Source organism: Syngnathoides biaculeatus, chromosome 11 (assembly GCF_019802595.1).
Source record: "Syngnathoides biaculeatus isolate LvHL_M chromosome 11, ASM1980259v1, whole genome shotgun sequence".
Taxonomy (NCBI): domain Eukaryota; kingdom Metazoa; phylum Chordata; class Actinopteri; order Syngnathiformes; family Syngnathidae; genus Syngnathoides; species Syngnathoides biaculeatus.
The window spans coordinates 7,582,955-7,610,784 of record NC_084650.1 but is presented as its reverse complement, the minus strand read 5'-3'; the positions used below and the strand labels follow the sequence as shown (position 1 = coordinate 7,610,784).

Below are 27,830 nucleotides of genomic sequence, written 5' to 3'. Positions count from 1 at the left end.
GAGCAAGAACCTTAACATCTTCATTTATGCAACCTCGAGTTCTGCTTCCAGTTGTTTCTTCAGTGTAACCATCTCTCACCTCACCACTCTTTTAGAAACTTTGCCCCTCATACCATCTGAGATTCTTCTGTCACACAACACCAGACACCTTCCGCCATCTGTTCCACCCCACTTGGACCCGTTTCTTCACTTCGTTATCACACTCACCTTCTTCTTCTTTTCCTTTCGGCTTGTCCCGTCAGGGGTCGCCACAGCGTGTCATCTTAGCCTATCTCCTGCATCTTCCTCTCGAACCCGAACTGCCCCTCATCTCTTCCTTAAACCTTCTCTTTGGTCTTCCTCTCACCCTTTTCCCTGGCAGCTCCATCCTCAGCACCCTACCACCAATATACTCACTCTTTCGCCTCTGAACATGTCCAAACCATCGAAGTCTGCTCTCTCGAACCTTGTCAGCAAAACATCCAAGTTAAGCTGTCCCTCTAATGAGCTCATTTCTAATCCTATCCAACCTGGTCACTCCGAGCGAGAACCTCAACATCTTCATTTCTCCGACCTCCAATTCTGCTTCATGTTGTTTCTTCGGTGCCACCGTCTCTAATCCGTACATCATGGCCGGCCTAACCACTGTATTGTAAACTTTGCCCTTCATCCTAGCAGAGACTCTTCTGTTACATAACACACCAGACACCTTTCGCCAGCTGTTCCAACCTGCTTGGACCCGTTTCTTCACTTCCTTAACACTCACCATTGCTCTGGATTGTTGACCCTAAATTTTTGAAGTTTTCCACCCTCGCTATCTCTTCTCCCTGTCGCCTCACTCTTCCCCCTCACTTTTCTCATTCACGCACATATATTCTGTTTTACTTCGGCTAATCTTCATTCCTCTCCTTTTCAGTGCATGTATCCATCTTTGTAATTGTTTCTCTGCATGCTCCCTGCTTTCACTGCATATCACAATATCATCTGCGAACATCATGGTCCAAGGGGATTCCAGTCTAACCTCATCTGTCAGCCTATCCATTACCACCGCAAACAGGAAGGGGCTCAGAGCTGATCCCTGATGCACTCCCACCTCGACCTTAAATTCCTCTGTCACACCTAACCATTGTTCTGCTGCCATCATACATGTCCTGTACTATTTTAACATACTTCTCTGCCACACCAGACTTACGCATGCAGTACCACAATTCCTCTCTTGGTACTCTGTCATAGGTTTTCTCTAGATCCACAATGTAGCTCCTTCTGACCTTCTCTGTACTTTTCCACTAGCATCCTCAAGGCAAATAATGCATCTGTGGTACTCTTTCTAGGCATGAAACCATACTGTTGCTCACAGATAGTTTTGTCCTGAGTCTTGCCTCCACTACTCTTTCCCATAACTTTATTCCTCTATAATTCCCACAGCTCTGAACATCGCCTTTGTTCTTAAAAATGGGAACTAGAACACTTTTCCTCCATTGTTCAGGCATCTTTTCGCTCGCTAGTATTCTGTTGAATAAATTGGTCAAAAACTCCACAGCCATCTCTCCAAATTGCTTCTCATGCAGTACCACAGTTCCTCTCTTGGTACGCTGTCATAGGCTTTATCTAGATCTTCAAAGACACAATGTAGCTCCTGCTGACCTTCTCTGTACTTTTCCACTAGCATCCTCAAGGGAAATAATGCATCCGTGGTACTCTCTCGGCATGAAACCATACTGTTGCTCGCAGATACTTCTCTCCTGAGTCTAGCCTCCACTACTCTTTCCCATAACTTCATTGTGTGGCGCATCAACTTTATTCCTCTATAATTCCCACAGCTCATAACATCGTCTTCTCAAAGTACTCTCTCCATCTATTTAGCACACGACTGGCACGAGTCAACACATTTCCATGTCTCTCCTTTTTCACACTTACCTGCTGCACATCCTTCACATCTCTGTCCCTCTGTCTGGCTAGCCAGTAGAGATCCTTTTCTCCTTCCTTCATGTCCAACCTGGTGTACATGACTTCATATGCCTCTTGTTTAGCCTTTACCACCTCTACCTTTTCCCTTCATCACATCTCAATGTACTCCTTTCGCCTCTCCTCAGTATCCCACTTCTTCGCTTATCTCTTTCCTTGTATGACTCCCTGTATTTTGGGGTTCCTCCACCAAGTCTCCTTCTCCCCTTTCCTACCAAAAGACACACCAAGTACTTTCCTGGCTGTCTCTCTGATCACCTTGGCTGTCGTAGTCCAGTCTTCCGGGAGCTTCTGCTGTCCATCGAGAGCATTTCTTACCTCTTTCTGAAAGGTCGCACAACATTCTTCCTTTCTCAGCTTCCACCACATGGTTCTCTGCTCTACCTTTGTCTTATTAATCATCCTACACACTACCATCCTATGCTGTCGAGCTACACTCTCCCCTACCACTACTTTCCATCGTCTGCGCAAAATATAATCCACCTGCGTGCTTCTACCTCCTCTCTTGTAGGTCACTATATGTTCCTCCCTCTTCTGGAAATAAGTGTTCACTACAGCCAGCTCCATCATTTTTGCAAAGTCCACCACCATCTGTCCCTCAAAGTTCCTTTCCTGGATGCCGTACTTACCCATCACTTCTTCATCGCCGCTGTTTCCTTTACCAATATGTCCATTACAATCTGCACCAATCACAACTCTCTCGCTATCTGGGATGCTCAGAACTACTTCATCTAGTTCCTTCCAGAATTTCTCTTTCAACTCTAGGTCACATCCTACCTGTGGGGCATAGCCGCTAACCACATTATACATAACACCCTCAATTTCAAATTTTAGTCTAATCACTCGATCTGATACTCTTTTCACCTCCAAGACATTCTTCGCCAGCTCTTCCTTTAAAATAACCCCTACTCCATTTCTCTTCCCATCTACTCCGTGGTAGAATAATTTAAACCCTGCTCCTAAACTTCAAGCCTTACTACCTTTCCACCTGCTCTCTTGGATGCACAGAATATCAACCTTTCTCCTAATCATCATGTCAACCAACTCCTGAGCTTTTCCTGTCATAGTCCCAACATTCAAAGTCCCTACACTCAGTTTTAGGCTCTGTGCATTCCTCTTTTTCTTCTGACGATGGATCCGGTTTCCTCCTCTTCTTTGTCTTCGACCCACAGTAGCTGAATTTCCACCGACGCCCTGCAGGTTAGCAGTGCCGGAGGCAGGCGTTGTTAACCCGGGCCACGACCGATCCGGTATGGGATTCTTTAGATGAACGCTCATATTTGTTTGGCACAGTTTTTACGCCGGATGCCGTTCCTGACGCAACCCTCTGCATTTATCCGGGCTTGGGACCAGCCTGTGCCCCCATAGGGCTGCATTCTTATCACACTCACCATTGCTCTGTATTGTTGACCCCAAGTATTTGAAGTTGTCCACCCTTGCTAGCTCTTCTCCCTATAGCCTCACTCTTCCCCCTCCATCTTTCTCATTCACGCACATATATTCTGTTTTACTTCGGCTAATCTTTGTTCCTCACCTTTCCAGTGCATGTCTCCATCTTTCTCAAATTTTTCCTCCGCCTGCTCGCTGCAGATCACAATATCATCTGCAAACAACATGGTCCAAGGGGATTCCCGTCTAACCTCATCTGTCAGCCTATCCATTACTACCGCAAACAGGAAGGGGCTCAGAGCGGATCTCTGACGCAGTCCCACCTCCACCTTAAATTCCTCTGTCACACCTAACCCTTGTTCTGCTGCCATTATAAATGTCCTGTACTATTGTAACATGTTTCTCTGCCACACCAGACTTGCACATGCTGTACCACAGTTCCTTTCTTGGTACTCTGTCATAGGCTTTCTCTAGATCCACAAAGACAATGTAGCGCCTTCTGACCTTCTCTGTACTTTTCCACTAGCATCCTCAAAGAAAATAATGCATCCGTGGTACTCTTTCTTGGCATGAAACCATACTGTTGCTCGCAGATACTGACTTCTGTCCTGAGTCTAGCCTCCACTACTCTTTCCCATAACTTAATTGTGTGTCACGTCCCATCGGAACGGGAGTAGGACCCAAATGCGGGACTCGGACGATGCAAGGTAGTTCAGGGAGAAACGTTTATTATATGCTGAGGTCGGGGATCGAGCAGGCAGTCAGGACGTCGGGCGAAGACAGCAGGCAGGAGTCTGTACACAGGAGAACGATCAAAGCATCAAAGGAGTCAGGCTTACGGTGTTGGTCGGAGAACAGGTGAAGGTCAGTACACACAGGTTGTCGATCAGGGATACCGGAGCACTTGAACGGGACATGAAGCTTAACGAACTGGCGCAGACCAGCCGTCATATAAATACGCCGGATAATCAGCCCACATGAGGTGCAGGTGTGCGCCTCCCAATCAGCGCAACCACGCTGGCACCCGCACAGCCCGGGCTGGAGCGGCAGGATCATGACAGTACCCCCCCTCAAAGGCACGGCTCCCAGACGTGCCTAAACGAAAGAAACCGACAATAATTAACACAGGCAGGGGTGGGCGGAAGGGGGGTCTGGAGAACCTCCCATGCCGTGGTTGCGAGACGACCAGGGACTGGTCGCCACCTAGGCTTGGTCAGGAGGCAGCCGTGGATTGGTCACCAACGAGGCCTCAGGAGCGAAGAGGGTGATGAGAGAAGGACCAGAGCCATGACCGCCACCCCGAAGTCTCTCCAGCTCCTCCTGGACATGAACGTGAGAAGGCGGCGACACCATCACCACCTCCTCCTGGACAGGAACGTGAGAAGGCGGAGACACCATCGCCATCACCACCTGCTCCTGGACAGGAACGTGAGAAGGCGGCGACACCATCGCCATCACCACCTCCTTCTGGACAGGAACGTGAGAAGGCGGCGGCACCAACGCCACCTCCTGGACGGGAACATATGGATGTGCCCGTCGCCGTCGGAGCAGGAACAGGGGACGACCGCGGACCGGTCGCCGACAGAGCAAGAACGGGGAGCGACCGCGGACCGGTAGCCACGGTACTCCAGGGCACGGATGAGAAGCGGCTATGGAGACGTCACCACCTCCTAGACCGCAACGTGAGGCGGCATCGGGTCGGTCCCCACTGCCACGTGAACTTGCAGTGCATTCGTTGAAACAGCAACGTGGGCGTGGCGCGGTGGCGAATCCGTTTCCAGGGCAACGTGAACGAGAGTCGGCAGAGAGTCAGTCGAAACTGACACGTGAGCGTGTCTCGGGAGCGGGTCAGTTCCAACTGCCGCGTGAGCTCTGCTCGGAACAGCCAAAACCTCGACATGGGAATGGCGAGGAGGCGGGTCAGTTTCCACAGCTACGTGCGCTTGGCGAGGTGGCAAGTCCGTTCCCACTGCGACGTGCACTTGGCAAGGTGGCGAGTCCGTTCCCACTGCGACGTGCACTTGGCAAGGTGGCGAGTCCGTTCCCACTGCGACGTGCACTTGGCAAGGTGGCGAGTCCGTTCCCACTGCGACGTGCACTTGGCGAGGGGGCGGGTATGTTTCAACGGCGACGTGAACGAGAGTAGGCAGAGAGTCAGTCGAAACTGACACGTGGGCGTGTCTCGGGAGCGGGTCAGTTCCAACTGCCACGTGAACTTGCGTCAGCAGCGAGTCCGTCGCGACGTCAGCGTAGCTCGGCTGGTGCGCCAATCCTTGCCGGACCTGGGCCGTGAGAGCCGCCAATTCGGCGCTCTGCCGCTCTATCTGCGCCCGCATTTCACGGCAGAACGCCTCGTGATTTGGCGGGTCCTGCTCCCTCTGGGCTGGAAGCTTCGCCACCAGCTGCGGGTCTGCCGGTTTCGCCGTTGCCGGCGAGGAGTGGGAGGACGATGTCTTAGTTGCCGCGCAGCGGGAGGCACCAGGGAGCGCTCGGCCGGAGCATCTCCTCTGGCCGCCATGCGGACGTCCCGGGTAGATGGCCAAGCGGGTTCCCTCATACGGATTGGTGTACTTAAACCTACCGAAGATGCTCGGGTGCTGGAAACGCGGGGAGGTGAAACAAACTGACTGGGATGAAAGACTGGGCAAAGAGATTCATAATCAAAATCATCGGAGTCGTACTCAGGCAGCCGGTCATTCAAATCAAGGTCCTCCTCATATTCCGAAAAGTTAGTCAAGAAGAATATGAGGAGCCGGACGGGTCGTGTTCGGGACGTATTCATACCTCGCTGGCGTAGCGTTGGTCGGAGAACAGGCGAAGGTCGGTACACACAGGTTGTCGATCAGGGATACGAGAGTGCTGGAACGGGACATGAAGCTCGACTGGCGCGGACCAGTCGTCATCGGGGTCATATAAATACGCCGGATAATCAGCCCCCATGAGGCGCAGGTGTGCGCCTCCCAATCAGCGCAACCACGCTGGCACCTGCACAGCCCGGGCTGGAGCGGCAGGATCATGACATTGTGTGGCTAATCATCTTTTTTCCTCTGTAGTTTCCTCAGTTGTGAACATCGCCTTTGTTATTTCCATTATTGTTCTTTTGTTGTATTTGTAAAATCATGCAAATCTAATTATGAAGAAAAAAAAAATCCCATGGAAATAAAATGCAGTCCTCTTTTCCCCCTTATCTGGGCAACACACAGAGAATAATAAAACAGCAGCCTTTTGAAAAGGCGAGCCGTTTGAAAATAAGCCAGTTTTATTTAAATTTATAAAATAAAATAATGCGCAGTCCTCTTTCCCTTTAATGGCGGCAACAGACACAAATGAATAGGCTACAAATGCACAAGTATGAGAAATCACAGTCTGCAATTAAAATGGAACCTGAATAAATAAAACTACAAAAAGGTAAAATATAAAAAATTAAAATAATAGTTTGTTTGATTTCTGTGGACTGTCCGATTTAGTTTTTGACAAATGCTAAGTAACTCGGTACAAGGTGAAAAGCAGCGTCTTTTGTCCCGCACAATACAACACAGCCATCCTCAGACAACAACACACAATATCTCTCAGTGTCATTCCAAACATATCCTGACAAAAGAAACCACTTTTTAAACACTTTGTTGCTAAAAATGTGCCCATGACAGAATTGTACTCTTACTCGGTGAATGTCTTTTTGGACATCAATGGACAACGCCTCAACATTGGGCATTTAAAATCTAACTTTAATCATCAGACACAACTGCAAGGTCTCACCTGAGAGACGTTTGTGGTATCGGGATGAAATATAGTGGGAGTTCATGTTTGAGAATATCTCCTCACAGGTATGTTGATCCGATGGCTACTACAGTACTCCAAATGCATATTCCTTCATGTAATATAACTGTCAAGAAGATCATTCTGTTCCAAACAAGTTTCTTGTGTTTTGCAATACTTTCAGTTTCACTGCATTTGTGGCTTTGGCCATGCTGGGGTTTCTGGCGAGTGACTTGCACTCCCAACTGGTTACTTGGCTGCAGCTGTAGGAGGCATTCCCTCAACATATCTTTCCTTCTTACTCTTTTTGTTATTGGACAACAGCTTCTCATTGCAAAGCAGAAATTCTTCCACTTTGGCAATGAAAGCAAATGATTTGGTCCAAGAATTTTTTAATCCGCTGTTTTTCTCAGCTGTCTTTCTCTTTTTCTCTTTGCGATCCATGGTCAATCACGCATCCGCTGGTTTGTTTGCAACAGCCATCTTCCACGCTGAGCTCAAAGAAGCATGGGTCACAGGCTTGTATTATCTCTTCACTAAAGTGACCTGTTTGTCGTGTGTGGCGCAATCTGGCTATAATAAGTGAAATGTTTTTTCTTTTTTTTTTAATGCCCTTGGTCAACTCCCAGACAAGGACAATTAATAACTTGAGGATTGGATTTTTATTAGACATGATTTATTTATTTTTGGGTGGGGGGAATGGGAGGGTGTTGTTTTGTTTCTCATCTTTAAACAGTTACCCTACATAAAAAAGAAATTTAATTGGAGGTAAATAGAACATACATTTCATCTTATCTACTGAAATACAAAACAACAAACAAATACCACTCTTTTATCGCAAATTGGATTTCTCATGTATTTAGAATATTGAAGTTTATTCCAGATTCAGTGTTTAAGAAAATTTAAGATTGTTGACACATGATAAACATTTGCACTATATTTTTGCAGGGAAAGGAAATCGCAGTGATTTATTTATTTATTTATTTACAATATATTGAGTTTGGCCCCAGACCTTGTCACAATTTTTAATTTTGGCCCACCATGAGTTTGACACCCCTGCAATATAGAACAATATACAAGACTTTAATGAGAAGTGAAAACAGTGCTCCAGAGAAAAAAATTGAGGGCCAGGGTTACTGATTCTGGCTGAGAGGAGCTGACTTTATCTACAGTGTTGTTCGTCAAAAGGATGGGGTGGAATTGAAGTTCTGCATGATCATTTTCTAAAATGCTTTGTGGTACTGAAAGCATTAAGATGATGAGATCACAAATTCATATTCAGCACAGGCCACATTGAAATTATGTCTTCCCTCACAGTGGGATTGTAACTGAAAATCATAGACTGTAAATGTTTAATCACCTCATCATTACCTATAAAGTGTGCCCTTGCCCATTCGCAGCCCTACATATTTGTGGATTTTTTTTTTTACTGGATTTTCGTGTATTTTTATGATCGTAGAGATCTTAAATTGTCTTCTAAATGGATGAGGTGCCACATTAGACATTGCCCCTTACAATGTGGTGCATCTTATGTGCACACTGAGCAACAACATTTGTAAATGTTGTTTTGACTTGTCCAACAAAGTACACTTAAACATAAAAGATACATGGATGCAAGGCAGCAAATGTTTAGCATGTATGTAAGGTACCACGTGATGGCCCTCACAAGGCAGTGAGGAACAATTGCATTTCACATCTGTAAGCAGAACAACGTTGTTACGTTCTGAGAGAAGGATTACATTGTCAGACGTGGACAGAGCTTTTTATTATTGATGCTTTCGGAGAAGTTTTTTTGAGTTTGGTGACGATACGTCATGTAAACTAGTTAGCTTGTGTTACACACTACTAAACTGACTTTGTACTTCTATTTTCTTAGTTTTGTGTTGTATTGTGTGTGTGATTAGATAGTCTTAAACACAATACAAGTGCTTTAGGGGATTTATTCTAAATTCACACATGACATGTGCTATAAACTGTTGAGACAAATTAGTCCCCCACAACTATTATTTTTTTCTAATAGCTCTATACACACACCTACCTGTCATTTATAATCCACAAAGCTCTCATCCTTTGCACCTGTGCGATCCACTTTTCGCAACAAACGAATGTTTTGCAAAGGTGTGAAGAGTGAATGCATCCGAGTGTTCAAGCAAAATCCAGCGATGCGACAAGCTGGTATTTTAGCTCACACGCTGAAAAAAAACAAGTAATTTTTTCACCGATACAATAGGTATAAATCAATATAAACACTCCACCTTGCTACTGCAAAAAACGTCACTTGCTGGTTCTTTTCCAACACAAATGCTGACGAGAGGATTTTCATGGCAGGAGATGCAAAAATCCAAGTACGACAACATCTTGATGTGTGGTGAAAAAACAGATGGGTCCATTGCGGGTCACTTTTTTTTTTTTTAATATACTAAAAATTATGCTTTACGTGTCAGTTGAGATCAGGGGAATTGTAAGGAGTCACGTGTAGTACCTGATTTATTTTGCTTGATTTATTGACTTTATTAATAGATGTCTGTAGCTGCTGTCCTTTCCTCTGCATGTGCATAAAATGAAATGTCGAGAAGAGTTCAATAATTGCTTAGAATAAGAAGGCAATTCTTTGTTTTCTACAGGTGCTGAGTCAGTCGTCGGACAAAATGATGCAGCAGACTAAATGTTTGATGATGAACTCAGACAGTAATTGTCTTTCTTCTCTTCATACTCATAATCCACTTCTACTGAAGCAGCAGCTCCAAAAGGTTGATGCAGCTTCCTCGGAGCTACAGGTGACATGGTTGATCCTCTGTAGTTTCCATGCAAAGCGTTTCTCCTTCTGAAATGAATGACATCCTTAACAAACAAAAAATTATTAATTATTTTATTGTGATATCACTATTATCTTAATATTTTTTGGGACATTTTTGTTTGGTGGTGTGTAGTGAGATTTTTCTAGTTTAAATGGATGGCGTTAAGGAAACCACAGTGGATACTGATGTCTATTTATTTTTGTATTTATTTTGATAAGGCTTTTTCTTCTCTGGTGCTAAAAAGCTTTTCGGATGACTGCAAAAGAATATCTGGGGATCTTTTCGAGCACACCATGCCCTCTGCTGGACACTGGAGACTCAAACCCAGACCAGGTACTCTATTTCAATAGGAGTGTAAATCAATACAGCAGTCCTTTGTGTTCAGAAACATGTTCATACCCTTACAAAAATGCGTTTAAAAGGATTTGACACAATAGTTATTCTATACAATATACAGTATGCCCTTGTCCATTCACAGTTCACCGTTCACGGCCCTGCATGCTTGCGGATTTTGCTCAACCCAACCCCCCTCCACCCCAGTAGCATATTTTCACAACCATAACATGCACTTAAAAGTCTTAAATTTCCTCCTCAATAGATGGACTGCCGTATAATGCAAGCTTTAAGTACAACCAAATACAGTTATTCACATTTGAAAATTGTACGGGTGTGGGCAGTCATGCCCGCAGATATAAACTTATGGGTGTGGTCCACCAGTCATGCCCTCATAATTAAAATTGTGGGTGTGATTAGGGATGGAATCTCAAGACCTTAAAAAAAACTTACTGAGTTGTTAAACCCGAGTATGTAGTTGTTACCTAATACCGTAATCATAATTTATTGACACTGCACAGACTGAGACAGACATTTATAAAGAGGTCAATAGACATTCAATTTCAAAACTAAGTATTCATATCATCAAATCATTTTATTTCAGCATGATGTATTGTTATAATCTAGCATAATTTACAGTAGTATCTATTGTCAATCCACGGATGAAAGCTCGCAGAATATGATCAATATCTTCCTAAAGCATGTAGAGGGGAAAAGTTTTCAACCTCAATGGGTACCATGGGAGAAAATGACCGTTCGCATTTAGATATATGGACAGACTAGTCTAACGTTAGAACTTAGATCAAGTCAAAGTAAATCACAATCTCATACACATTATAGTTAGATACTGAAATATTACCTGTGTAACTGAATTTCCTTTGACATGGCTCATGATGTTGATGACTTTTGACGTAAATGCGCTCGGAACATGTGCTTTTGGCAAAACCTCCGAACATGCTCAGTAAGGTTAACTTGCATTTCCTGTTTCCAGGTGAATATTGATTGTTTAGGATCAGGCTTGTTTTGTTACCAACGTTTATTAAATAAAATAATGTGAATTAATGTCAGCACCAACGTTGTGGTCCCTTTGACCACAGTGAGCAACATCAGACGTATGCACTGTGGTCAGATCCGTGTCATCCATTGAAGATACATGGCTCATTCAAAGATTCAGATTACAGCATCTACATTCCCATCAGAACATTTTTAAGGACAATTTTGTGTTTTTGCAAATTTACAATGAAAATGTGGCGGAACAGTGGCACAGTTCTCTGGGCCCGGGTTCAATCCCGGACCTGGCTGTGTGGAGTTTGCATGTTATCCCCGTGCCTGCGGGGGTTTTCCATCCGGTTTCCTCCCACATTCCAAAAACATGCAACATTAATTGGACGCTCCAAATTGCCCCTTGGTGTGATTGTGAGTATGGCTGTTTGTCTCAATGTGCCCTGCGATTGGCTGGCAACCAGTTCAGGGTATACCGCGCCTCCTGCCTGCTGACAGTTGGGTTAGGCTCCAGCACTGTCCGCGACCCTCGTGAGGATAAGCGGCGAAGAAAATGGATGGATGGATGGATGGACAATGAAAATGTCAACAACCAAAAAAATACATTACAAACCAAACCAATCCAACTATGAATTATAAATTTGAAACATCGCTTCCAACTTTGTTTCATTTATTTTTTCAACCGACAATGATAACCCTGTCTGTTTTTCTTGTTAAGCTGAATTATTGCTTGCAGAATATTTTTAGCAATGCATGTTGAAAGCTAAATGATGCTCCCAAACAGTTTTAAGGTTAATGTTATGTTGCCTCCTATATTTAAAATACAGCTTGATGTGCACTGTATTGTCTGTGCTTTCATCCTCGATCAGGCTGTGCCAAGGTGGAATTTTAACATTATAAACCATCTCATCCTCGACTCTCTACTTTGGCTTCAGACCAGACCTTTTTTACTCAAAAAAGAGAAAATCTCATCCATGCTCCCGTGTTAAAAAAAAAAAAAATGTCAGGTTGTAGTTCACTGTGCTGGATTGGTTTTCATGTGCGCTGAGCGTGTGCGACAAATGCGATGTGGCGCAGCTTAGAGGGAACAATTGTCAAGACTACACAAAATAACCGATGTCTTTCAATATCTATGTATTTCTCGTCGTAACAAATTTTACATGCGATTTTTCGTGCTCGATTGTGCAGATTTGCCAGTGCGATGGCACGCAGGTGCATACGTGCCCATCAAATCACAGTGACTGCAAATACATGCACATTACATTACCATGCATCTTAGTATGTGTTCCACCGTGCATGAATTATGATGCCACACACCAGGAAAGGAGGAACATTTGTAATTTTACATATATAAGCAGAAGAAAGTTATGCCCCCCCCCCCCCCCCCCACACACACACACACACACACTGACAAACAAAATTGTTGTTTTGCACAAAACACATACTAGCATTATATAGCTTCTGGGGGGAATGCCTTTAGCGTCTTCTCCCACGCCAACACTTCCTCCTGTAACATCTGCATGCTGTCCTTTCTCATGCCCACACTTACTCTTTAACGTCTGTTTGCTGTCCTCTCACATGTCCGCTTTTCCCTTTATATCAGCAGCGTGTTGGCAGGAAATGCTCCAAGTCAGTTTCAGATTTTGGATGTCGGTGCACATTTAAGGGTAACCCTATCCGCCGCTATTTTCAGGAAACAAGCAGGATAGACCTTGAACAGGTCGTGAGTCAGACAGTCGCAGGACAGAACATTTATCCCAAAGGCCAATTTAGTTGCCTCAACAATCTATCATGCATGTTTTGGGGATGTGGGAGGAAACCAGAGTACAGAGTACTCAGGCATGTGGAGAACATGCAAAAGAAACACAGGCAAGGAGGAATTTGAACCCGGGTCCCCAGAACGAAGGCAAATGTGCTCACTAGTTGTCTACCATGCTTGTTGCAAAAACCCATTAAGGCAAAAGTGTTCTAAACAAAATATATTATACATTACATAATATATATATATATATAAAAATTCCAAGATGGCGCCTACCCGTGTGGCAACCTTCGGCACGTTCCCCCTAGTACTGAATATGTTTGTGTGTTTTTCGGGCGTCTCGGTGCTCAAGCACACAGGACTTGCTAACCATCAGAGAGTTTTCTCCTGCCTTTTTTTTCAACAACTCTCGCCAGTTCGCTGAATCTTTTTCCGTAGTTGCTAGTTGGCACACTCTTCAAGCCTTGTAACGAAGAGGGATGCAAGCTGGTACACAAGTCCGCCTAGATAAATGAGATTGAGGGGAAAAAAAAACAAAGCAGATTCACCGCCCATTATACTAGGAGATTTTAACACAGCTAAACCTAACTACAAACTCCCTAAATATAAGTGCCACGTTAAATGTTTGAGGGCAAATAACACTCGAGATAATTGTTACACATTATCAAAAACGAATATCGTGCAATCCCCTGCGCACCCATTGGCTCCTCTGATCACTGCTTGCTGTATTTAATACCTACATACAGGCAAGCACGTAAATGTGCGAAGCCTTTAGTAAAATCAGTTAAAAAGTGGACCAACAAGGCAAAATTAGAACTTCAAAGCTGCTGAGACTCCACAGACTGGAGTGTCTTTGAAAATTTGGCGTGCAGCCTTGATGAATTCACGGATGTTGTTGCTGCGTATGTCAATTTCTGTGAGGAGGTATGTGTACCAACAAAAACCTTTTGCACGTTCAATAACAACAAGCCGTGGTTTTCAGCCAGACTTAGACAACTCCAACAGGCTAAAGATATTGCATAAAGGAACATTGAGGGACAGATGGTGGTGGACTTTGCAAAAAGGATGGAGATGGCTGTAGTGAACACTTATTTCCAGAAGAGGGAGGAACATATAGTGACCGAAAAGAGCGGATGTAGAAGCACGCAGGTGGATTATATTTTGTGCAGACAATGTAATCTGAAGGAGATTATTGACTATAAAGTAGTGGTAGGGGAGAGTGTAGCTCAACAGCATAGGATGGTGATGTGTAGGATGACTCTGGTGGTGGGTAGGAAGATTAAGAAGACAAAGGTAGAGCAGAGAACCATGTGGTGAAAGCTGAGAAAGGAAGAATGTTGTGCGGCCTTTCGGAAAGAGGTGAGACAGGCTCTCGATGGACAGCAGAAGCTCCCGGAAGACTGGACTATGACAAACAAGGTCATCAGAGAGACAGGCAGGAGAGTACTTGGTGTGTCTTATGGTAGGAAAGGGGAGAAGGAGACTTGGTGGTGGAACCCCAAAATACAGGGAGTCATACAAGGAAAGAGATTAGCAAAGAAAAAGTGGGACACTGAGAGGACTGAGGAGAGGCGAAAGGAGTACATTGAGATGCGACGTAGGGCAAAGGTAGAGGTGACAAAGGCTAAACAAGAGGCATATGAAGACATGTACACCAGGTTGGACACGAAAGAAGGAGAAAAGGATCTCGACAGGTTGGGCAGACAGAGGGATAGAGATGGGAAGGATGTGCAGCAGGTAAGGATGATTAAGGCTAGAGATGGAAATGTGTTGACTGGTGCCAGTAGTGTGCTTAATAGATGGAAAGAATACTTTTGAGAAGTTGATGAATGAAGAAAATGAGAGAGGAGGAAGAGTTGAAGAGGCAAGTGTGAAGGACCAGGAAGTGTCAATGATTAGTAAAGGAGAAGTCAGAAAGGCACGACAGAGGATGAAAAATGGAAAGGCAGTTGGTCCTGATGACATACCAGTGGAGGTATGGAAGCAATTTGGAGAGATGGCTGTGGAGTTTTTGACCAATTTATTCAACAGAATACTAGTGAGCGAAAAGATGCCTGAACAATGGAGGAAAAGTGTTCTAGTTCCCATTTTTAAGAACAAAGGCGATGTTCAGAGCTGTGGGAATTATAGAGGAATAAAGTTGATGAGCCACACAATAAAGTTATGGGAAAGAGTAGTGGAGGCAAGACTCAGGACAAAACTATCTGTGAGCAACAGTATGGTTTCATGCCTAGAAAGAGTACCATAGATGCATTATTTGCCTTGAGGATGCTAGTGGAAAAGTACAGAGAAGGTCAGAAGGAGCTATATTGTGTCTCTGTGGATCTAGAGAAAACCTATGACAGAGTACCAAGAGAGGAATTGTGGTACTGCATGCGTAAGTCTGGTGTGGCAGAGAAGTATGTTAAAATAGTACAGGACATGTATGATGGCAGCAGAACAATGGTGAGGTGTGCTTTAGGTGTGACAGAAGAATGTAAGGTGCAGGTGGGACTGCATCAGGGATCAGCTCTGAGCCCCTTCCTGTTTGCGGTAGTAATGGATAGATTGACAGATGAGGTTAGACTGGAATCCCCTTGGACCATGATGTTCGCAGATGATATTGTGATATGCAGTGAAAGCAGGGAGCATGCAGAGGAACAATTTGAAAGATGGATACATGCACTGAAAAGGAGAGGAATGAAGATTAGCCGAAGTAAAACAGAATATATGTGCGTGAATGAGAAAGGTGGAGGGGGAAGAGTGAGGCTACAGGGAGAAGAGATTGTGAGGGTGGAGGACTTCAAATATTTAGGGTCAACAATCCAGAGCAATGGTCTGTGGGGTAAGGAAGTGAAGAAACGGGTCCAAGCAGGTTGGAACAGCTGGCGGAAGGTGTCTGTTGTGTTATGTGACAGAAGAGTTTCTGCTCGGATGAAGGGCAAAGTTTACAAAACAGTGGTGAGGCCGGCCATGCTGTACGGATTAGAGATGGTGGCACTGAAGAAACAACACGAAGCAGAACTCGAGGTAGCAGAAATGAACATGTTGAGGTTCTCGCTCGGAGTGAGCAGGTTGGATAGTATTAGAAATGAGCTCAATAGAGGGACAGCCAAAGTTGGATGTTTTGGAGACAAGATTCGAGAGAGCAGACTTCGATGGTTTGGACATGTTCAGAGACGAGAGAGTGAGTATATTGGTGGAAGAGTGCTGAGAATGGAGCTGCCAGGCAAAAGAGCGAGCGGAAGACCAAAGAGAAAGCGTGAATGACCAGGAAGTGGCAATGATTAGTAAGAGGGAAATTAGAAAGGCACTGAACAGGATGAAAAATGGAAAGACAGTTGGTCCTGATGAAATACCAGTGGAGGTATGGAAGCAATTTGGAGAAGTGGCTGTGGAGTTTTTGACCAACTTACTCAATAGAATACTGGCAGGAGACAAGATGCCAGAAGAATTAAAGAAAAGTGCACTAGCTCCCATTTTTAAGAATGAACTGTGGAAACTACAGAGGAACAAACCACACAAGTTGTGGGAAAGAGTAGTGGAGGCTAGACTCAGGACAGAAGTCAGTATCTGCGAGCAACAGTATAGTTTCATGCCTAGAAAGAGTACCACAGATGCATCATTTGCCTTGAGGATGCTTGTGGAAATGTACAGAGAAGGTCAGAAGGAGCCACATTGTGTCTCCGTTGACCTAGAGAAAGCCTATGACAGAGTACCAAGAGAGGAACTGTGGTACTGCATGCGCAAGTCCGGTGTGGTGGAGAAATATGTTGGAGTAGTTCAGGACAATTACAAAGATGGTGGCACACACTGGAAAGGAGAGGAATGAAGATTAGCCGAAGTAAAACCGAGTATATGTTCATGAATGAGAGGGGTGGTGGGGGAAGAGTGAAGCTCCAGGGAGAAGAGCTACCAAGAGTGGATGACTTCAAATACTTGGGGTCAACAATACAGAGCAATGGTAAGTGTGATAAGGAAGTGAAGAAACTGGTCCAAGTGGGCTGGAACAGTTGGCAGAAGGTGCCTGGTGTTGTGTGACAGAAGAATCTCCGCTAGGATGAAGGGCAGTTTATAAAACAGTGGTGAGGCCACCCATGATGTACAAATTGGAGACAGTGGCACTGAAGAAACAACTGGAAGAAGAACTAGAGGTAGCAAAAATGAGGATGTTGAGGTTCTTGCTCTGAGTGAGCAGGTTAATAGGATTAGAAATGAGCTCATTATAGGGATAGCCAAAGTTGGATGTCTTGGAGACAAGGGTAGAGAGAGCAGACTTCGATGGTTTGGGCATGCCCAGAGGCGAGAGAGTGAGTATATTGGTAGAATGGTGCTGAGAATACAGCTGCCAGGCAAAAAAAAGTGGGAGGAAGACCAAAGAAAAGTTTGATGTATGTGGTGAGGGAAGACATGAGGGCAGTTGGGGTTAGAGAAGAAGATGCAGAAGATAGGGTAAGATGGAAAAAGATGACACGCTGTGGCGACCCCTAATGGGACAAGCCGAAAGGAAAAGAAGAAGTTGTGGGCCCTCTACAATCGCACTAGAAACCAGCTGACGAAAGAAATTAACATTGCAAAGAGGGACCATCCAGCTAAACTGGAAAAATATCTAGGAGCGAATGACTCCAAATAAGTCTGGCACGTATTACAATCGTTCACTGATTACAAGCGACGTTCCCACTTAGGTGAAAACAAGAGCGGGCTAGCCGACGACCTAAATAGCTTTTACTGCAGATTTGAAATTGACACTTCCACACCACGCACCCACCAAGCCACACCACCTTCCACTCTACCGTTTCACATCCATGAAAGCGACGTTAGACGGATCTTCAAACAACAAAAGATCAACAAAGTGCCGGGCCCAGACCTTTGTGTCCCCATTTTGCCTTAGTCTGCGCAGACCAACTTGCTCCTGTCTTCACAAAGTTCTTCAACAGGTCTGTCCACGTGTGTGAAGTACAACCTGGTTCAAACGCTCCACCTTTATACCAGTCCCCTTAAAAGCAGCAGTCCAAGATCTTAATGACTACAGGACTATTGCCTTGGCATCTGTGATCATGAAGTCATTTGAACGCCTTGTGCTGGACCACTTCAAGAGCGTCACAGGTCCTCAATAGGACCTGCTGCCGTATGCCTATTGAGCTAACAGGTCTGCGGATGATGCCGTCAACATGGGTCTGCACCTCATCCTCGAACATCTTGAGAGCGAGGGTACCTATGCAAGGATCCTGTTCGTGGACTTCAGCTCTGTGTTTAACACAATCATCCATTAACCCCTCTCTTCCAAACTTCTCCAGTTCAGCGTCTTGCCTGCCATCTCTCGTTGGATCTACAACTTCCTGAAGCGCAGGATACAGCAAGTGGGTCTGGGGGACACCACCTCATCCACGCGCACTATCAGCACTGGGGCACCCCAAGGTTGTGTCCTCTCCCCTCTGCTCATCTCGCTCGAAACGAACGACTGCACCTCGTGGCATCTGACTGTCAAACTCCTGAAGTTCGCAGATGACACCACAGTCATCGGCCTCATCAAAGACGGCGACGAGACTACATATTGACAGAAATTGGCAAGACTGGAGCTTTGGTGTGGTCAACACAACCTGGCGTTGAACACTCTAAAGACTGTGGAGATGACTGTGGACTTCAAGAAGCATCCTTCACCATGCCTGCCCCTGATGCTGTCCAACTGTCTTGTGTCAACCGTCGAGACCTTCAAGTTCTTGGGAATTACAGTCTCAGAGGACCTGAAGTGGGGGACAAACATGAACTCCATCCTCAAAAAAAAAGAAAAACCGCAAAGGATGTACTTCTTGCAGCTTCTGAGGAAGCACGGCCTGTCACAAGAGCTGCTGAGACAGTTCTACACAGTGGTTATCCAATCAGTACTGTGTACCTCCATCACAATCTGGTTTGGGGCCGTCACAAAAAAGTGCACTCAAACTCAGACTGGAACCGTCAATCAAAACCGCTGAATGGATTGTCGGCACAACGGTACCTACTATCAAGGATTTGCACGCAACGCGAACTAGATCCAGAGCAGGCAGGATCCTTTCAGACCCTCCACATCCTGGCCACCAGCTCTTCCAGCTCCTTCCGTCGGGAAAGCGCTACAGATCAATGATAGTCAAAGGTAGCAGGCATTCAAACAGATTTCTCCCTCTGGTAATTAAGTCATAAAATTCTTGATCAGCGAACCTATTATTTTTCTGCCTTGTGCCATGTTAGGACACTCACTCACTCACATCCTGCTGGTCCAATTAGTATTAGTTATTTACATATACATACATAAAGTGAAGAAAATAAGTTTTTGAACACCCTGCTATATTGCAAGGTCCCCCACTTAGAAATCATGGAGGGATCTGAAATTTTCATTGTAGGTGCATGTCCACTGTGAGAGAGATAATATAAAAATCCAGAAATCAAAATGTATGATTTTTTTTTTAACGATTTAACGAGACAAGTAAACAAAACAGGATATGACAGTGTACACAAAAACAACACTGTTGTTATCAGCGAACTTGAAGATGATGTCATTTTTGTAGACTCAGCTGGTGGGGGTGGGGGGATCCCTGGAGCAGGTGGGTGCCGCTGGGGTGCTTCAAAGCAAGCCACGAGGCTGTTGAGCTCCTCTGCCAAAGGCTCACATGTGTCTCCAGGTGTCACATCACAACCTCTGATGTTTGTGAGCCTCTATAGACCCTGCCACACCTCCTGATGTCTAGATGGGACACTATCCTCCTCCTGTAGTCCGTCTTGGCATTTTCAATGCCTTTTTCTGTTCAGCTCGAGCTCTAAAGTAAAGTTCTCTGTCACCTGACCTGAAGGCAGTGTCATGTTCCCTGAGGAGCAAGTGGACCTGGTAACTCATCTAGGGTTTCTGGTTTGGAAAAACCCTGTTGCTTTTCTTCATACACACAATTTTCATACAGAACTTGATATAGTCCAGTACAGCCTCTGTGTATGTCCAGTTTTCTTATCTTCAAATAGGTCTCAATCTGTGTGTTGGAACTATTCCTGAAGTTCACTGAGTACAGACTCTGGCCAGGTTATTACAGTCTATGTGGTGGCCCTGGAACTGCATCTGAGGGGGATGAATGACGGAATAAGGAGGAAGGGGAATTTGGTTTGACCCACCAATGTAGAGGAGGGGTGTGGTTGTGTAGCCACGCTTAATGTTGGTGTACATGTGGTCTAAATTGTTTTGACTTCTTGTTGGACATTTAACATCCTGATGGCACTTCGGGATTACAGTCTTCAGTTTGGTCAAATTAAAGTCCCCAGCTAGAATGTGAATGCCTTTGGATGGGGCTGCTACTGTTCATTGATGACATTCAGGAATAGAGAGACCGCAGCTTTAGCATTAGCATCTGGTGGGATATACACAAGCATGATGTTGGCGACAGTTAGTTCGCTTGAGACATAAAAAGGCTAGCATTTAATGGACATGTACTCAGTTTTGGATGAACAGCGTCTCTCGATAACCGTGCTGTTGTGGCACCAGTTGTCATGCATGTACACACAGAGCCCCCCTACCTCTGCTTTTGATGGTACTTTCCGTCTGTTCCCAGTGGTGCAGGGTGCAGCAATCACGAACAGCAATGATCTGCAAGTTGTAATTCCAGTCCATTTTGTTGACGATGGATTGGTGAGGTGTAGGCTTGGACGAGGTGGTCTGTGTGGGTTGTTCTTGACGGCCGCATTTTTGCATCCTCTCCCTCCTCCGTCTCTGCTGCTTTGCTGGTCCAACAGCAATCCATGGCGAGTCCGGCAGTCTCCCTAGCTTGTCTGGAGTGTTAGATTTGCAGTAAAAGTTGCTCGAGACTGATGTTTTGTGTTGTTTTCTAAGGTTCAAAGGTTCCTGGAGGGTGTAGAAGTGTAGTCCCTAAGTGTAAAAAAAACAGACAAACTCTGCAAAGAACCACTGATGGGGAGAGCCATAAGCCGCTGCGTCTGTGGCGCCATCCAGGAAACAATTAAACAAAACGGGATATGACAGTGTACACAAAAACAACACCTACGCTTTCTCTAATGATGACAAACTTAGATATTATGCACTAAAACTACAAACCCAAAGAAATTGGGACATTGTGTTGAACAAATAAAAACAGAATACAATGATTTGCAAATCAACCTATATTTAATTGAATACATTACAAACAAAAGCTATTTAATGTTCAAACTGAATAAGTAATCATTAAATTTAGAATTTTACGGCTGCTACATGTTCCAAAAAGTTGAGGCAGCTGGGGAAAAAAGACTGAGAAAGTTGAGGAATGCTCATCAAACACCTGGTTGGAACATCCCATAGGTGAACAGGATTTTTGGGAACAGGTGGGTGCCATGATTGTCAGGTGCCACGACAGCAATGTGTAAAGCACGGGTGTCAGTCTTACAACCGACAGGTTCAACCCAGCCCGTGAGATGATTTTGTAAAGTATAGAACAATGATATGGACATAAAAATGAGCTGCAATTTTCCATCCATTAACAATTTTCTGAGCCACTTATCCTGAGAAGGGTCGCGGGTGTGGTGGAGCCAATCCCATCTCTCATTGGGCAGGAGGCAGGGTACACCCTGAGGTGGTTGCCAGCCAATCGCAGGGCACATGGAGACGGACAACAGTCCCACTCACAATCATACGTTGGGGCAATTTTGAGTCCGGAGTGATTTCTGGATTTTTCTGTTAAGATTATCTCTCTCACAGTGGACATGCACCTGCAATGAAAATTTCAGACCCCTCCATGATTTCTAAGCGGGAGAACTTGCAATATAGCAAGGTTTTCAAATACTCATTTTCTTCACTGTACACAACTTGTTGACACAAGCATCTTTGTTCATCTTTTTTCATTCATTCATTTTCCAAGCCGCTTATCCTCACTCGGGTTGCGGGGGTGCTGGCGCCAATCCCAGGTATCATCGGGCAAGAGGTGCATTCTAAACTGGTTGCTAGCCAATTGCAGGGCACTTAAAGACAGACAACACTCTCACTCACAATCACACCGAATGCCAATTTAGAGTCCCTATTTAATGCATGTTTTTGGGGAAATGCCCAGAGAAAAGGCACAGGGAGAACATGATAACTCCACACAGGCAGGGCCGGGATTTGAATCCCGCAACTCAGAACTGTTAGGCTAATGGTCTAACCAGTTGCACCATTGTGCTTCCTCCTAGTTTATCTTAATTTGTTTAACATAAAAAAAGGTGTTTGAGAAGATTGAATTTTCTTTTAAAATTCTTTTTGAAAATGGCCATGAGTGCATGTGGGCCGACACTGCAGACCGGCCTCAGCCGGACCCTGCTTCCAGCGGCCCTGATGTAAATTTAGTTTGAGACCCCTGTCTTAGAGGGAGTGCTGGAGAGCCGCACCCACTGCTGGGGGAGTTCATTGCCCACGTGGGGAATTATGGAGGGGAGAATCAGCACCTCCAAATCCGAGATCCATGGTCCTCAGTCAGAAAAGGGTGGCATGCCCGCTCCAGGTCGAGGATTAGATCCTGCCCCAGGTGGAGGAGTTCATATCTTGGGGTCTTGTTCATGAGTGAGAGAAGAATGGAGCGGGAGATCGACAGATGGATTGGTGCAGTGTCAGCAGTGATGCAGACTTTGTATCAGTCCATTGTAGTAAAGAGGGAGCTCAGTCGAAAGGCAAACCTCTCAATTTACCAGTCGATTGACGTTCCTAGCTTCACCTCTGGGCATGAGCTGTGGGGTGTGACCGAAAGGACAAAATCCTGGATACAAGCGACCGAAATGAGTTTCCTCCGCAGGGTGTCTGGGCTCTCCCTTAGAGATAGGGTGAGAAACTCGTTCATCTGGGAGGGGCTCAGTGTCGAGCCACTGTTCTTCCGCATTGAGAGGAGCCAGACAAGGTGGCCAGGGGCATCTGATTCGGATGCCACCTGGACGCCTCCCTGGTGAGGTGTTCCGGGCATGTCCCACTGGAAAGAGACCCCGGGGACGACCCAGGACACGCTGGAGAGACTGTCTCTCGGCTGGCTTGGGTTCCCTCTGGAAGAGCTGGAAGAAGTGGCTGGGGAAAGGGAAGTCTGGGTATTTCTGCTGAAGCTACTTCCCTCGTGACTCGACCAGCCATATCCGAGTATATGAAATAAAAACTTTACTTTTATCATGCACATTTGTATTAGTTTAATTTCTGGAAGAGTGAGTCATGTTTCTGAGTCGAGTCTTGGTGCCTTTCTCAAAACCACCTTAGTGGTTGTAATTTCCCTTAATTCCAGTTCATCCAATATTGATCTCTCCAAATGAGATTTTGCTCGTTGTAATGCATTTCTTTTTTATAAACAATTTTTTTCAGGCTTTCCCAACAGTCCCAATGAGTATGCATCACTCGCTGCACAGAATGTGATTGGTCAGGTTTTGGATAGTGTGGCTCTACTTTCTGATGAGATCCGCATCCAGGCTCTTAGTTTAACTGTGACTGCTTTCATGGAGGCATGGATGGAGCACATCCTGAAACAACAGATAAAATTCAGGTATATTCTACAACAATGAGGTTAATAACATTTGTATACTGTTTTTATTTGTTTAACAACATCTCAACTTCATTGTAATTGAGGTTGTAGATACTGTAAATTATATATCTCTTTCTTCTGCCTCAGTGTGCAGGGAGCACTCCAGCTAAAGCAGGACTTTGATTCGGTCAGAGAGTTTATTTACTCTAAGAGATATGGCCTACCAGAGAAACTACTTCAGCATCTCCTCAACCTCAGGTATCATCATTCCTTGGTGTATCTTATTTCTTAACCAAATCAGTCTTTCATAATGTGAAGTTGGGCTGCACATTCCTGAGGGGGACACTTTAATTGTCATTAACCCTGCGATATACAGTGCCCTCCGTAATTATTGGCACCCCTGGTTAAGATGTGTTTTTTTAGCTTCTAATATTTTTTTTCTAAATAATATGTAACCTTAATGGAAAAAGGAGAAAAATCCAACCTTCAATACAAGTGCATTTATTCAGTGGGGAAAAAATCCCACATAAAGAAATCATTATTTGACATCAAATAATGTGTGTCACAATTATTAGCACACCTGGTGTTAATACTTTATACAACCCCCTTTTGCCAACAAAACAGCACCTAATCATCTCCAATAATGTTTCACAAGATGGGAAAAGACAGAAGGAGGGATCTTCAGCCATTCCTCTTTGCAGAATCTCTCTAAATCATCCAGAGATCTGGGTCTTCTCCTCTTCAGCTCACCCCACAGGCTTTCAATGGGATTGAGGTCTGGGGACCGAGATGGCCATGGGGGGAGCTTGATTTTGTGTCTGGTGAACCATTTCTGTGTAGATTTGGCCATATGTTTAGGGTCATTGTCTTGCCGAAAGACCCAGTGATGACCCATCTTCAGCTTTCGGGCAGAGGGCAACAGATTTTGATTTAAAATTTCTTGGTATTTCAAAGCATTCATGATGCAATGCACCCTAACAAGGTTCCCAAGGCCTTTGGAAGCGAAACAGTCCCACAGCATCACTGAGCCACCCCCATACTTCACAGTGGGTATGAGGTGCTTTTCAGCATGCGCATCTTTCGTAGCACGCCAGACACACTTAGTGTTTGTTGCCAAAAAGCTCAATGTTGGTCTCATCTGACCAAAGCACATGGTCCCAGTTGAAGCCCCAATACCGCTTGGCGAACTCCAGATGTTTGCGTTTATGATTGTGAGTGAGGAAAGGTTTTCTCCGTGCATGCCTCCCAAACAGCTTGTTGGCGTGTAGACAGCGCCTGATGGTTCATTTGGAGACTTTGTGACCCCAGGATGCTACCATTGGTTGTAATTCTGTAACAGTAAGCTTTGGAGAGCTTTTGATTTCTCTTACCATTCTCCTCACTGTGCGTGGTGGGAAAATAAACATGGGTCCTCGTTCAGGCTTGTTTACCACTGTTCCAGTTGTTTTGAACTTCTTAATTATTCCTCTCACAGTGGATATGGGCAGCTGCAGTTGAGTGGCAATCTTCTTGTAGCCTCTGCCTGACCTGTGAAGGTCGACGCACATCTGCCTCACTTGTATGCTGTGTTCCTTTGTCTTTCCCATGTTTAAGAGTGGACAAGAGAAATGGCTTCTGTTTCATGTCATATTTATTCCCCAGGGAAACAGGAAGTGATGAATTACTAATTAAATGTTCCTACATACTCTGGTAAACTTTGTAAACTACTGTAGAAATGACAGAAATGCTTTATTATATACATTATATATAAATGCAAAATTATATTTATTTCCTAGGAATTGTTAAGGGTGCCAATAATTGTGGAACAGGTGATTTAATGAAAAATAATTTTTCTGTCAGGGATTTTTTTATTTTCTTACAATTCATTTGAGTTGAAGGTTACATTTTCCTAAAATTTTCAGTGTGACAGTATTCTTCTGCAATAAACACAATTTATTTTAAGGCTTTTAACACATCTTAACTGGGGGTGCCAATAATTATGGAGGGCACTGTATACAGTGTGCCTTTTGCTGTCAAGTTTTTTTTTCTTAATGTGCTGTATTTTCATGACCAGTAGGTGCACTTAGAAGTCTATAATTCTCTCATTAATAGATGGGGCACTTTATAATGTGGTGCGGGTTATGTGCACGCTGAGTGGCGTTCTGTGACTACTCCATTTTAGTACTCCAGAACACATCGGATATGTTGTTAGCATGTATGCTACCATATAATAGCACTCATGACGTAGTGAGGAACAATTGCAATTTTACATTTGTAAGAAGAGAAGCTTACATTACCCCAAATACTGACAGTGTAGCCAAGTCATGACTCAAGATGTTGGTCACACTCAGTGTCACATCCAATCTAAAATTATCACACCACAGCAAATAGAATAGCCTAACTAGCAAATCAAAAAAATTACACTGAAGAAATAATTGACACAAAACATGCACTTTAAACACTATTTACATCCTCCCAGCATGCTTTTCGGCATTCTAGCATGTTTTTCGGCACTTAGTGACGCAAAGCATTTGGACTTGTTGGACCCCACACTCTTGCGTTACACTAAGCCAAACTTGCAAGGATTGTTTCTCAAAAAACAGAAATAATATTGCGGGTTTCTCATCGGATGAAGCCTTTGTTGATCTGGGCTTTGGGTCCCACATGGTGACGAACAAATGGGGAAAAAAGGTGGGGGTGGCCAGAGCCAAACGAATAGAGGAGTGTGCTGGCTAATCGGGAGTTTAGCTGGAGGAGAGCCAGAGAAAAATGGATCTTGAAGCTTTTGTACTCCTGAGGGAGGAAAGGAGAGAACAACCATTGACCTGAGTTTATTTCCCTCTTTTATTTCATTCTATATGCATGACACACAGGTTGAAAGTGAGTAATCAAACTTTTGCCAATTTTGAAACTTTTTTTGTTTCAACTTTTGTTCTGGCAAACCAGCAACCTATTATTCACGACAACATTTCAGAATGTTTCCCTTCAAACCCAGAGGCACAGTTCTTCTCAGTAGGCTCTTAGTCAGACCTGTAGAATCAACAGAATGACAAGAACTCAAGGTATACATTTCGAATGTTCATGGGTTGTTTTTCTATGACACTCAATGTGGGATTTCTTCAGTGTCATTTTGTCTATTCCCACAACATGTTACTGTTCCCTCATTATTTGCACAGGTAAAAAAAGGATATCCACAAATAATGGATGCATTATAAAAACCTGTATGTACCATATTTTTGTGACTGCAAGGCGCATTTAAAACTCTTTAATTTTCTCCAAAATGGACATTGCACCTTTAGTGCATTACAAGTTCCAGAATCTGTCAGTGCTATGTGACTAGACCAGGGGTCGGCAACCTTTAACACTCAAAGAGTGCACAGCGTCTACAAATCAGGACTGTTATTTATGTACAGTAATCCTTCTCGACTTCGCGCTTTGGTGAATAACGTGTCGCCCCCCCACCCCCACCCCAAAAAAGCCAGATCGGTATAAAGTACATTATTACTGGAAGATGCATTGATACAAGGTGAGCTAGCGACATCGACTAATGAGAGCATGTGTGGATTTATCTTGTGAGCTGATTGGCTTCGTATCATGGAAGCCCCACTCAGCAACTTACGTTCCACCCTCTCCCTTGTCCTTCCTATCTGCCATTTTCTACTTTGACTTTGTGAGCGATAAGCTCTCTCGTTCACAATGCTGCCAGACCGGTTTGCTGATGTTAAAGCTTCGTCCCAAGCACTCAAGTGGAAGAGGAAGATGATGACGACTGGCAAAAAGTAAAAATTTTTGATATGATCAACGACGGCAGAAGTTATGTTTTTGTGGCGCCATTATGGCGTGAATGAATCTGTGGTGCGTTACATGAAGAAGGATGTGGTAAACATCTGTAAAACCGTTTGAATAACTTTTAATGAGGAAGCGAAATGTGTGGTGAATCCGCAAAATGAGAGGATTGTTCAAATGGGAGCTGCTTTTGCTTTTTGGGCAGTGGATTGCAGAAAAAGAGCTGGGTCATGATGAGGAAGATGATGACGATCAGCGAAAAAGTAAAACTTTTGGATATGATCAAAGACTGCAGAAGTTACGCTTTTGTGGCGCCATTATGGCGTGAATGAATCAGCGGTGTGCTACAAAAAGAAGGATGTGGTCAACATCTGTAAGACAACTTTAATAACTTTTAATAAGGAAGCGAAATGTGTGATGATGAAGAGGCTGACGAAAGTGCTGATGAACCTCAAGCTGCAATGAGGGATTCACCCCCTTGAGGACGAGGCCTTTCAGCAAGCAAAGGTTGGTTTGAAAAATTTCAAAAGTGTTACACCCTCACAAGCATGCAACAATATGGTATGAGGTGTCGAGATTAGCACTTGTGTTGATGGGGTTATATCCTTGTGCATGGGAATTTTGAATCAGAAG

The 27,830-nt window shown here is 44.5% G+C and overlaps 2 protein-coding genes across 18 annotated transcripts in view; one reads left to right on the top strand and one right to left on the bottom strand.

Annotated features, from left to right (window-relative positions):
• The window catches only part of ccdc142 (coiled-coil domain containing 142), an 82,168-nt gene that overhangs the window by 37,348 nt on the left and 16,990 nt on the right, over nt 1-27,830 (top strand). For 7 of the 11 annotated variants that reach the window (XM_061836057.1, XM_061836061.1, XM_061836062.1 and 4 more), the window contains 4 exons: nt 9,714-9,866; nt 10,106-10,220; nt 23,276-23,453; nt 23,580-23,690. In XM_061836057.1, coding sequence (XP_061692041.1) covers nt 9,714-9,866; nt 10,106-10,220; nt 23,276-23,453; nt 23,580-23,690 — 557 coding nt within the window. Of the gene's footprint in view, nt 1-9,713; nt 9,867-10,105; nt 10,221-23,275; nt 23,454-23,579; nt 23,691-27,402 lie in introns of all 11 variants that reach the window. The other 4 variants (XR_009797268.1, XR_009797269.1, XR_009797270.1 and 1 more) reach the window with 3 other exon arrangements.
• On the bottom strand, nt 3,744-6,296 carry LOC133508779 (uncharacterized). Of its 7 annotated transcripts, none has more exons than XM_061835184.1 (3): nt 6,118-6,296; nt 4,210-4,428; nt 3,744-4,127 (listed from the first exon to the last, which is right to left on the bottom strand). In XM_061835184.1, exons 1-3 carry the CDS (start codon nt 6,271-6,273, stop codon nt 4,095-4,097), a joined length of 408 nt encoding a protein of 135 aa, XP_061691168.1. In that variant the 5' UTR covers nt 6,274-6,296; the 3' UTR covers nt 3,744-4,094. The 7 variants fall into 7 exon arrangements, 3 of the variants coding, with proteins under 3 accessions (XP_061691168.1, XP_061691167.1, XP_061691166.1); XM_061835183.1 differs by having other exon boundaries at nt 4,230-4,428; XR_009797147.1 differs by having other exon boundaries at nt 4,210-6,296.